This window comes from Balaenoptera borealis (assembly GCF_965194805.1).
Source record: "Balaenoptera borealis genome assembly, chromosome: 13".
Classification (NCBI taxonomy): domain Eukaryota; kingdom Metazoa; phylum Chordata; class Mammalia; order Artiodactyla; family Balaenopteridae; genus Balaenoptera; species Balaenoptera borealis.
Window position 1 is genome coordinate 59650853 of NC_138870.1, and position 12636 is coordinate 59663488.

The following is a 12636-nucleotide window of genomic DNA, read 5'->3' on the forward strand; positions in this document are numbered from 1 at the left end:
GTTATGCAATGATATCATGTTACTTTCCTATTAGTATGACCTCATTACCTGAAACAGAGAGAGAGGATTTCTTACCTTAAATGGCTGACATGCCACAAACCCATAAAAAACAAACACTACACAAAAATGACACTGCCTTTGATAGATTCTCTTTGACAACTTATACAAAGCACTTATAGAAGAAAATTGTTGTTAGTCTTTTCTTTTTGATACATGGAGTTCTCTCCTGCTAGAAAATTTTCTTTCTTTTTTTTTTTTAGAAAGTTTTTTTAATGCAATTTATCAGAAGTTCAGCCACGTATAAAATGGAGTACTACTAGTCATCCAGGAAAAATGTTTCCATGTTTGCAGTGAACAACAGACAATGAGTAAATATTGCATAATACTGATGTGAAACATGTTTATAATAATTTAAATAGTTTATGACCTAATAACAACAATAGTAGGAAGAGAGCACTTGTTTTGGGCTTGTCATGCTCCCATGTGCCTTAAATCTGTTATCTCCAGGCCAGAGGTATTAAGTTATTTCATTTTGTAAATGAAGGAACATTAAGTAGCTTGCCTTAGGTCATAGAGCTGGGACATGGCCAAGCTGGAAATGGAGTAGAATTCTGTGTCTGTCTCCAAAGCACTAAAGCTCTTAATCACCGTACTCTGCTGCCTCAGGTATCATCATAACTTAAACTATTATAAGAACTACTCTTAGAAATAGACATGCATAAATGCTACTAACATTCTCTGAGGATATGCATATCCCTCTCTGGGTGTGGCAAATCCCTCTTTTATCCTCTCAAAGAGCTATTACGCTCTTTAAATCTATATACGTAAAAGTATATCTAAGATATCTGAGTATATATATAAAATCTAGATCTAGATCTAAGACATCTATAATACCTCACTTCTCACTTGAGCAAGGTACACTCTGGATATAAATAACCTATTTCACTCTTTCATGATAATGGGAAATGCTGTATTTCTTCTTCTGTGCTATTGAGTTAAAAACTTTGTTTTTTTTAAAACTTATTTAGTCCCAGAAAATAGTTGACTCACAGAACAAAAGTTATTATGGGGACGAAAACAATTCACCCTCCACACAAAAAAAATGAAAAGAAACAAAAATTCTAAACCAAAATAAAAGCAAATTCTTCTCCATAGCGGGAAATGCAGGTGTTGATGCAGTGTAAAACTGAACTCAAGCAGGAGCATAAGGATTGAAGGCAAGGAGAACAAGAAATCCTTGCTTAAGTTTCTAACGCAGGGGAAATTAAGAACAATTTTAAAACTGTAAAATGATTCTAAAGTCCTTTTTCACAGGAACCTCGGATAATTAGCTTTTTACAAAGAGAAAGTCGTAAGATTTGAATTTGCCTTTCTTTGTCTTTGCTCACACCCACCTTCAAGTGCAGATGGGAATATGTAGTTGAATGATATCAAGGTCCCTAAACACTGAGGAGAAGGGGGAAAGAAGGGATGTGGGTGATAGATCGGTCTAAAGTGAGCCTTATACAAAAGGTCCTTTGGGCTTCCTTCATACCCATCCAAGTTTTCTCTCGACTTTTTCAAGGCTATTCCTGCATTGTACTTGGACTGCTGTCCTTAAGCATGGTTCTTCTTTATTCTTTTTTTTAAATTTATTTATTTATTTTTGGCTGTGTTGGGTCTTCGTTTCTGTGTGAGGGCTCTCTCCAGTTGCGGCAAGTGGGGGCCACTCTTCATCGCGGTGCGCGGGCCTCTCACTGTCGCGGCCTCTCTTGTTGCGGAGCACAGGCTCCAGACGCGCAGGCTCAGTAGTCGTGGCTCACGGGCCCAGTTGCTCCGCGGCATGTGGGATCTTCCCAGACCAGGGCTCGAACCCGTGTCCCCTGCACTGGCAGGCAGACTCTCAACCACTGCGCCACCAGGGAAGCCCTTCTTTATTCTTTATTCAAAATCCTCTGCCTATGTGTTCACCATCCTTCATCTTGATATATGTTTTCTTAAAAAGTTATTTATTTATTTATTTTTGGCTGCGTTGGGTCTTCATTGCTGTGTGCGGGCTTTCTCTAGTTGCGGCGAGCGGGGGCTACTCTTCGTTGCGGTGCATGGGCTTCTCATTGCAGTGGCTTCTCTTGTCGCGGAGCACGGGCTCTAGGCACGCAGGCTTCAGTAGTTGTGGCTCGTGGGCTCTAGAGTGCAGGCTCAGTAGCTGTGACGCACGTTCTTAGTTGCTCCGCGGCACGTGGGGATCTTCCTGGACAAAGGATTGAGCCCGTGTCCCCTGCACTGGCAGGCAAATTCTTAACCACTGCGCCACCAGGGAAGTCCCTCATCCTGATATACTTGAAGGGATTTTAATAGATGCTGTCTGGAGACAGTGCCTTACCTGATACAGAAGGTTTCCGTCTTAGGGAGAATATTTTGGGAGTAGTATCCGGTTGGTGAGACAAGTATTTTGGGCCCTTCTATTCATACCTACCAGGATAGCTAGTCTTGAACTACGAGAAGGTTGACAAACTTTTTCTGTAATGGGCCAGATAGCAAATATTTTAGCTTTTAATTTAGACAGACAATCTGTTGCAACTACTCAACTCTGCCACTGTAGTGTGAAAGAAACCTTAGACAATATGTAAACAGATAGGTATGGTTTTTTACAAAAAACTTTCTTTATAAAAACAGGTGTTATGCCAGATTTGGCTCATGGACCATAAAGCTATAGCATGGGTGTTCTTTATTATTGTTCATTATTCTTGAGCCCTGCAATAAAGATCAAAGCTTGTACTCTGGGAATGAGAAATGCGGGCATCTTACAATGAGGCGATTGATGTGCACTTGCTGGGGTAAGAGTCCTAAAGCCGCAGCCACTCCTTGGCGGAATATCCGAAGCAAGGTTATGTTCAGCCTATTTACATCCATTTGCAGTGTCTGGAAAATAAAAAATTCAAATTATAGTAAATCTTTGATTTTGGACATTCAGTTCCTGATGGACGAGTGACCACAACAATTCCTGTGACTTTGAGAAATTCACACTCATGGTGCTTTATTGCATTTTTAATGGAGATAAAAAAAATTATAGGGACATTTTATGTGAAATTTTAAATGGTCTTACTTAAGAAGATGGTATATTGCATAATAATGCAATTTGTCTAGTTATAATCAAGAATCATATGAATGATCAATTCACTGAAATGCGTGTTGGTTTATTTTGCTTTAAGTCCAGATGACAGAATGTAATATGCAGCCAAGTATATTTCAGTAATCCAAGCCAGAGGACATCTTTAATTTGTGTTCACACACAGTCACAGAGAGGAAGATGCTGTGTAAGTTCCGTAACACCAGACTTGGCAGTTTCTCTATATAGTGATTTGCTGCCAGTGCAAGGCAAAAGAATGAGCTGCAATGATGCATTTTCAAACTCTGGTAAAGAAGTCAATGGAACTGATGATTAAATCTAAGGTAAACAATTCTTACTCCATTGCTTGGGCAAACACTCTTAATTTTCAGGTTGTTTTGGAAGAGGACAAGTAAATATTTTAAAATTCGTAAAATATAAATCAAATTATGCAATTAACACTATATCCTTAATTTAAGCCATGGATGCTATTATTACATTTACAACATAAACTAGTTAACTATGTATTTTCAAAAATGCACCATAATCACTTGAAATAGATACCTTACAAGGTGGGGAAACCAAACCTTTATATGCATTTCTTATTTTATAATGCTTAATTCGCTAACTTGACCATAGTAGGTTATCAGTAACTGTTGGATGGCTGCAATATCATTTGTTCTATAAAGTGAGGCACACGTCTATGTACACACTTCTATGATAAAGAGATTGGCTTACAAGTGTAATCTACTATAGTGTAAGAACTCTCAGAGGACCTTCTCCCAGTTTGCTGTAGAAGAAGAATAATACTGTTCCAAGAATTTATAGTTTTGTTAAGAAATAATAAATCCTCTATACATAAAGTTGGTACAAAATAAGTGATTGGAAACTGGACCAAATACTTATTGCTACAGGAATCAGAAGGAGTTGGGGAGGTCAAAAGAGGTGTAATGGTTCCCAGTCAAAATGGTAGACCGAGCTAAAGCTCTAGACTGCTATTGTACCTTAGGATCTTTTAATACTTGCATAGGGGCAGGGGCCATAGAGCTTGGTCATGTTAGGCAGCTGGAACTGGACTCGGGCCAAAAATTGAGATCCACAAAAGGGAAGAACTATTGAAAATTCTACCCAATACCCCAACTATAAGGTACAACTTGCTCCTGGGAGGGGAAAAGGAGAATTATGCTGGGAGTAGGTAGAAAAGTTACATTAACACCATCAGTAATAATTTTTTTATTAAATAAAAGTCATCTAATGGTTCACAATTGTTTGCTATATTATCCTCTGTACTTTTCTATAGTCTAAAAATGTTTCCAATATATAAAAACATATTTTAATGCAGAAACTAAGACTTGAGCTCAACCCTGAAGGATGAGTAGGACATGGAAATGCAGTAATGAGAAAAACATTATACTTTTAAGCATGATTTATGTTTTATGGAAACATGCTTTATGGAAAATCCAAGAGATTAGAAAAACTAAATCCACCTGGTGGCTCTGAGAAACAGAGGTTTCCTTTTATGCAACAGCTTACTTTCAGCTCTCTAAGGCTGTGGAAATTGCCAAGAGATTGGAGTTTCTTTGCAGAGATGGGTTCCTTGGTTCTTGCAAACACTGATGAGGAACCATTGACTTCTGGCTCACCAGCAGTGTTTGTCAAGCAGGGTGAGCAGGCAGGCACAGCCCTTGATTCCCACGGGCAGGATTTGGAGCCAATGGTCTACGCTGGGAACTGAGAGTCAAGGGGGTTGTGTACACACTTGAGAATTCAGTTCCCAGGGCCATGATTAACGAAGCTTGTAACTGTGGAAACAGTATTAAAGTCTAACTTCCTTAGATCGAAATGGTGTATGGAAGTGAAATGGGAACTCAAGATTTAAAATCACTCAAAATGGCAACTTTCCAAGAAGGTAAAGCTGTGCATTTAAAACAGAAATTTAGACTCCCTAACTAAAATGAAGAAGTGAGTTGAAATAATTAGTTTAAAACTGCAATCATCTGGTTCATGGCATCAAACATTTGAATAATTTGCCTCAGTTCTCTGCTTGCCTGTGAAAAGCTGGATTGATTCCAGAGCAGATACATGTATTTCTGACTATTCCCCATAAAATAGTGATGCTAAAATACAGTACAAACAAAAAAATACATATTTGAGGGCCTAATACATGCCAGACACTATGTATGATCACAATTTGAGAAAAAGAAAGGATCCTAGACAAAACGAGAATTTTATTTCAGAGAAGATAAAATAAATATGACTTCCTATAATAAGAGGATATATGTTACCATCTTCCTCCTGGATAGATGCTAGAAATACATAGCTTCTTCTCATCCTGTTAGGTGAGATCATAACAACTATGATAGAATATAAATTTCCATGGCAATGACAGTGTCACAACTTCAAAGTTACCATATAACAGTACAAGATATAGTTTAGTCTTATTCTAAACCCATTTGGTCATTTCTATTATTTAACATACGAATGACTGAAATTTTTAACTTTGAAAGGGATTATAATGCTCTTTCCAAAGGTAAATGCTAGGCCACTTCACAGTAATGAATAATGCAAATAGAGTTACTATCCAAAAACAATTGAGTATTTTTATTGATATCACAAATATATAAACACACAGAAAAAATTAAACATAATGAAAATTCAAAGATTTCAGACTCCATCTGTATTTAAATTTATTGGACCTCTGCCTTGGAAAGAGATTCCTGAGTCAGTTCCTTTTATCTGGGGCCCATGTCCCCTCACCCACTTCTGCTTCCTCCCACAAAGGAAATACCACTGTGTAATATGACTTTCTTTGGTCACCAGACAGTCCACTAAAGTACTTGAAGCCTATGAGCCTTAGATATAAATCAGTTTGAGGAAACTGATTAAAATGGAGTACTTGAATTTAGGCACCAGCATTATGTTTAAACTTTAAGTATGTGATTGGCTTTTAGCTATTTATATTTAAAGGATGGTTGAATTATTTTTGCCTGAGTAGGGGTCAGGTTTCAAATGTTAGTTACCTCTTGATGCTATAAGGTAGCCTGGTCTGTCATCTGATCACCCCCACTAAGAGTCAAGATCACACCCAGTGGCCCCATTAGGGGGAGGAAGGCCAAAAAGGTGTCCTCAAAGCCCCTCAAAGAAGTCCAGTCTCAATTCCCAACAGCAACAAACAAACCCAGCTTCCTTCAGGACCAAGCCAGTCAGGAAGAATCCACTCATCTCTTTCTAACTTTAACGTGTGCTCATTGCTACTCGGGATCTCTAACTTCATTCTTGGCAAGGAGTCTCCCCTTTACGGCCAGCAGTTGCATTGTCAAGTGATTCCCAGGAATAAAAGCAAAAATTTCTCTGTCTCTGAACAAAGAAGAACGTCCTGACCTATTGGAGGCATTTTACACCATCACCCAATCCCTTCTGATAACTCTCTGTGTTGTCCTCTACTATTACTTACATACTAATGATTTTTATTTCCATATTTCATGTTCCCACCTTTCTCAGAGTCCTACATCTGCTTCCCTCCACCTGAATGTTCCACTTACGCCTCAAACTCCGTGTTACCCAAACTGAACTTATCTTTTTCCCTCTCCTCATCCACAATCAAATTTACTTCTAATTCTATATTTCATATAATGCGATGAAGTACCATATTTTGAAATCATGTTGACTCACTCTTTTACCTTATCTTTCACCCTACCATCATAACATCCAATTCATTATCAAGTTCTGTCTATTCTACCCTCTAAAAATCTCTTGAATGTTGAATCCATCTTCTCTTCATCTGTATTTCCACCATCTACGTTCAGGCCACTATCATGGCTATCTGGACTATTTGAATAGAATCTTCATGGGTTGCCAGTCTTCTATGGTCTCTAATTCATTCCTCATATGGACCTGTGCAACATTCTGGCTCGATCAAGTCACTATTCTGCTTAAAATACTTTGAGGAAATCTCATTTTTTAATGAAAGGTCCTAACTCCTTGGTTCACTGCCATTGTCCTGTCCTCCCAGTCTTACCTCCCAAACTTATCCACCATGTACATTATACTCCAGCTGTACCTAAGGTGTCTTAAACATGCCATGTCCTTTTTGTATTGGGTCCGTGCATATGTGGATCACTGGCTAAGCCTTCTTCCTTCTCTTTGGAGACTCAGCTCAAACACCATTCTGTCAGATTTCCATGACCTCTCCTTCCCCTTCCTTTGCTTGCAGCTTTCAGTTCTATGTTGGACTTTACTTATTTTTTGTTTATATTTTTATAATAAAAAATTCATATTTATTACAAAAAATATAAAGTACAGAAAGATACATAGTAAAAAATGAAAGCATGCTTGTCTTCTCCTAACCTTTTATTCTAATCCTCAGAAACAACAAACAACAACAAACAATACTATTTCTTGTGTATTCTTCCAAATATTTTTGATGCATATAGAATGTAAAATAATATGTATTTATTATACATGTTTATTATTATTAAATACAAATAGGATTAAACTACACATGTTCCATAAGTTGCTTTTTTTACTTAATATATAAGTGAAATATATTAATATATTTGCTATATTAAATATATCTGAGATGCATTTCTGTATTCATAATATATACTGTTATTGAATATCATGTTTTGAGTCTCATCTAATAATTTCTTACTTTTAATAGTTTAGCTTATCTGATTGACTTTTATTATTTTGACAGATCTAAATGTGTTTTGTTACTTTATGTTATGCTATCTTTTAAAATTTGTTTTTTTACCTCCTTAGTTTTCTGTCTTTTGCTAAGTGGCCTGGTGTTTTTTTGGTTGTTCTATATTTTTTTTTCTTCCCGTGCCTATAATCATAATGTTAAATATTGCATGATAATATATTTAAATCTTTATTTCTTGATATATAAACTTCAGAAAGTATTTATTAACTGCTGCTATGAAAAGTGAGAAAATGTACATCTCTTCCCACCAATTCTCATGATCACTTTCCAGTTTTTATAATTATATTATTATTGTTGTCTTATTATATTTTATGGTGTTTATATTATATTCTTTATAACGGAGACTACTCACCAAACTGATTGTCTCGTCCTGGAACCTTAGCCCATTTATATCTTGGTGGAGCCATGTAATAGTGCTCACCAATTAATGTAAATGAAAGTAAAGTGATATTTTCAGTCTGAGGTAGTCTTCTCCACTCTCTTTCTCTCTTCCCTCTGTCTGCAAGCTGGATGGTTCCAGGATGACCCTAAGACTGTAATAAAATGGTGGCCCCAGACAAAGGAAGATGCCTGGGACCCGAATCACTGCATGAAGCAGAGGCCCTGCCCAACAATCCTCATTAAACAGTAACATGAGTTAAAAATAAACTTCTATTGCATTAAGTCACTAAAATATTAGGATCATGCTAGCATTACTTACACTGATGAATATATTCTGTAATTATAATTTTTAAAGTTCTATAGCATTAGTTACATATTCAAATAGTCATAATCATGATCAGCTCTTTTTTAGAAGGGTGTACCATTCCTGAATTCTTTATTTTGATGTATCTCTTATTTAGCCAGATGTCTTTATCAAAAAGCTTCTTTCAAGCAGGGTTCATGAGTGCTATGTTTCCTGAGGCATTTGAGAATGTATTTATGGTGGCTTTAACAATAAATGACAATAAATGACAACTTGGCTGAATATTAAATTCTTGATTCAATCTTTATTTTTATTTTTTGCCTTTGAACTCTGCTGCTATTATTCCAATGCCTTCTGGCTTTGAAAATTGCTACAAAGAATACCCTGGCCTGAGGCTAGCCTGTCTTGGATAACTTGCTTTTTCTGCCTGCAATCTCACAGGAGTCTTTAAAGTTAAAAAGCTTCACCAGGATATTTCCTTGGTTTGATAGTTTCTGCAATATAGCATGCTCTTGAAGTCTACATATACCAGATTCCTTATTTCAGAAGTATTTTCTCCTATTATATATTTGAATGATTTTTCTCCTAAATATTTTTTGGTTCATCTTTAAGGACACATTATGCAATTTTATATTCTTTCTCTTTAACCACTTTATGTACTTATTGTCTCTTACCACTTGTATATCTTTATTCAACTGAAATTTTCTCAGGTCTGCTCTATGTCCTTGTATGTTTTCAGCAGACTCTGATCTAATTCTTTTGTTTCTAATGTGATTTTGATTCCATAATGTGTGTTTTATTATTATCTTCATTTATCTTCTGAGTTGTGCCAGTGTACTCTTTGTGATGCCCTCTTTTAACTGTTTCAGACAGGAAGTGACACAAGACTTTCGTTTATAGTTTCTTGATCTTCTCTATCCATTTTAAAATCTATTTTTTCCAAAGAGTTCACCTCCCTTTCTCTTTTAACATCCTCCAATAACATTCTATTACATTTAGAGTTAAATTCAATTACATGGCTTACAGGGCCTTACTTTATCTGGCTCCTGTTCCTTCTGAACTTCATCTCATATCTCTCTCTCAAGCCACTCCACCCTTTTTCCAGTTCCTCAGACAAGCTGTGCTCATTTCCACCTCATGGCCTTGGCATCTGCCTGCCCGCTGGAGAGATGTTCAACATCACTCTATGGTGGGTCCTTCTGATCTTTCAGCTCTCAGTTTAAATGTCATCTCCTCAGAGAGGCCTTCCCAGCCTGCATTCCCTATCACATCACCCTGCTTTATTTTCCTCATAGCATTTATCACTATCTGACAGTTTCTTGTTTATTTTTTTGTTTATTGTATATCTCCCTTTACTAAAGTGTGAGCTCCATTGGTGTGGGAACTTGCCATTCTGGTTCTCTGTTATATCTCCAGGACCTGGAACAATGCCTGGCATTTGGTAGGTATTTAATAAATCTTTGTGAAATGAAGGAATACATAAATCATCATACTCAACATTGTGTAGTTACTACATTTGACCTGTGAATGACATGTGTTTGAACGGCATGGGTCCATTTATACACAGATTTATTTCACTAAATATATACTACAGTACTACCCAGTGCAAGGATTGGTTGAATACAAGGATGCAGAACCGCGGATATGGAGGGCCGACGGTAAAGTTATACTCGGATTTATGACTGCACGTGGGGTCAGCTCACCTAAGCCCCGCATTGTCTGAGGGTCAAAAACTGTAATTGGAAGAATCTGAGTTCCATGATAGGGGTAGAAAGGGTTACAAAACCAGGGTTATAACCTCTTAAGGAGATTAATATTTGGTTAAGTAGTTCACTTGAAATGCCTAATCACTCAAAAAACACGAGTAGATTTAACACAATTTGTATTTGGCTTGTTATTAATATGCCTCTGATACTTTGACTACTACACAGTTCAGGAGGGAAAAAACACTTTATTTCATCTAACCAATTCTTTGAAACTTGTTTCTAATAGGCAAAATCAATATAAGTTTTCTGAGTTGTGTGCTATATTGGTTGTAAATGGCACTCAAACTTAATCAGTGTAAGTGTCTATTTCTTGTGACTAATTTGAGAGTTTTAAAATTTATCTTTCTAATTATAAAAATTAAATATGCTCATGATAGAAGATTTAGAAACTACAAAGAATTAGGAAAAAGAAATAAATATTATTCATAATAGTTTATTCCGTCATCCTGAAATAAAGCTCGTGGTGCTTTTAGTGTTAGCTTTTTTTCTGATATATAGGTAATATAATGTAGAATGCATATATATATTATATATACCGATATATATCTAATATATAGTCATACAAATATTTATCCATTTTAATGTGATGCTATAACTATCACATTTTTATGGCTTTTCTCTTTCCATGATGTTAGGAGGAAACACTTATTCCCCAACGCTGATGTTTTATTCTGTGCGGTGGCAGCTCAAATACAGAAATTTTCCTGGTGCCTTCCCTCCTCTGTCTCCTCAGGGGAGGGAAGTGACTTGTATAATTGGTGCATTTGGAATGAGATACTGGGGCATGTGTAGCTCTGTGCTTTCCTTTTGGGGTCCTCTTGCCTGTAAAGACAATAAAACCTAGTATTCTTATTGCAAGTAGTAAAGTAAGTTGCAAAGGCTCTGTGCCTTCAGGTGAGGCCACAGTTGGCCAGTACTCCTGTGACTGGTGGGTAAATTTACCTAAGAAGGAAAGGCAGCCATAGAAGTATAATGTCATGCTCCTAAGTCACATCTCCAGCAGCTCTATCAGCAATAAAGTTATATTTCTTATCTCCCCAGGTCTGCTTCCTCTGTCTTTCTCAGGCAGGAGAAGAGGGATGCTATGTCTTATCCCCCTCAAACACCAACTCATGGTACCACAAAGTTAGACGTTACATTGCACTCTGTTGCCCATACCCCTAAAAGGCAAAAAGGCTCTAAAACTTTTCTTGTTAGTTGACCTTGATTTCAGCATGGATATTTACAGTGGCAGCAGGGTTAGAGGAAAACCAGGTGTATGGTGCCGTGGAGTCAGGAGCAGAGTTTGCAAAAGAAGTTTGTCAACACTGCTAGATGTTGCTGAAGGTTAAGAAAAATGCAGACCAAGAAAAGACTCTTGGATTTGTTGATGAGGACTAATTGGTGGCCTTCAAGTAGTGATTCTCGAAATGTGGTCCACAATCCACTGGAAGGCCAAGTGAGTCTTTGTTGGAACTTATTTGAAAGTGTGGGATCTTTGTGTGGATATATGGATGCCTAGGTTACAATTCCACAGACTTTCTTTTGTCCCAAAGGGTCATTTAATGGGTTTTTTAGGGTTAGTACAATTTGATACTCATAAAATAAAATTAGTGTGTCATTAGTGTATATTGAGACTTTGAGGTGGTTAAGATGTGATTGTATACTGAAAAAACAGGCAGAACACCAGGACCAATTTCTGCTGAGGACAAAGGAGAAAGATAAGATGGTAAACAGATAGAAAAATCTTCTCCCCTCAGGTGGGAGGAACTTTGAGCTTTATACTATAGCAGTAGTACTTCAGGTGACTTAATCTTTCTTTTTAAGATCCTTACACTGTGATGAGCTACCCCTTTTAACACATGAAATGCCGACACTAGTTTTGGTCAGAGTAACGTTTTGAGACATTTTGAAAACAATTGCAATGCCAACTTCATGAGTTTCTCATACCCTTGGCTCTGTTGTAGTTATGGCCTGCTAAAACAATCGATCAGCTTATCAGTTAAAACAATTTATGAAGGAGCTAAATGCATATTGGTAGTAAGTGAGAAAAGGTATCTAAATTTCTCATCTAGAAAGTAAAGACTTAGTGGACAAGGGAGATATTCAGGAGCTTCTTGAATTATGATCTCACACATTTAAAAGCTTTTGCCTACTCTGTTTTCTAATAGCTAGAGAGAATGTACATGACTTTAAATAATTGTTTGTGTGTTTGGAAGTTGCAGGTAGGTGAGCAAATACCAAACAAGAAAACTTTGACACACTATAATATAATAGTTAAGAGCATGGGTTAGGAAGACAGACTTGGATTTATCCTGGGCTGAGTGGCCTTGGTCAAATTATTAACTCTCCCTGGGCCTCAGTCTCTTTGTCTGTCAAATGGAGATGATAACTGCATCCCTTTCACAGGGAT

General features: G+C 37.0%; 1 protein-coding gene across 2 annotated transcripts in view; it reads right to left on the bottom strand.

Moving 5' to 3' along the window:
* The window catches only part of PTPRR (protein tyrosine phosphatase receptor type R), a 260447-nt gene that overhangs the window by 119731 nt on the left and 128080 nt on the right, over positions 1–12636 (bottom strand). For both annotated transcript variants that reach the window (XM_082351633.1, XM_082351634.1), the window contains exon 3: positions 2788–2901. In XM_082351633.1, coding sequence (XP_082207759.1) covers positions 2788–2901 — 114 coding nt within the window. The remainder of the gene's footprint in view (positions 1–2787; positions 2902–12636) is intronic.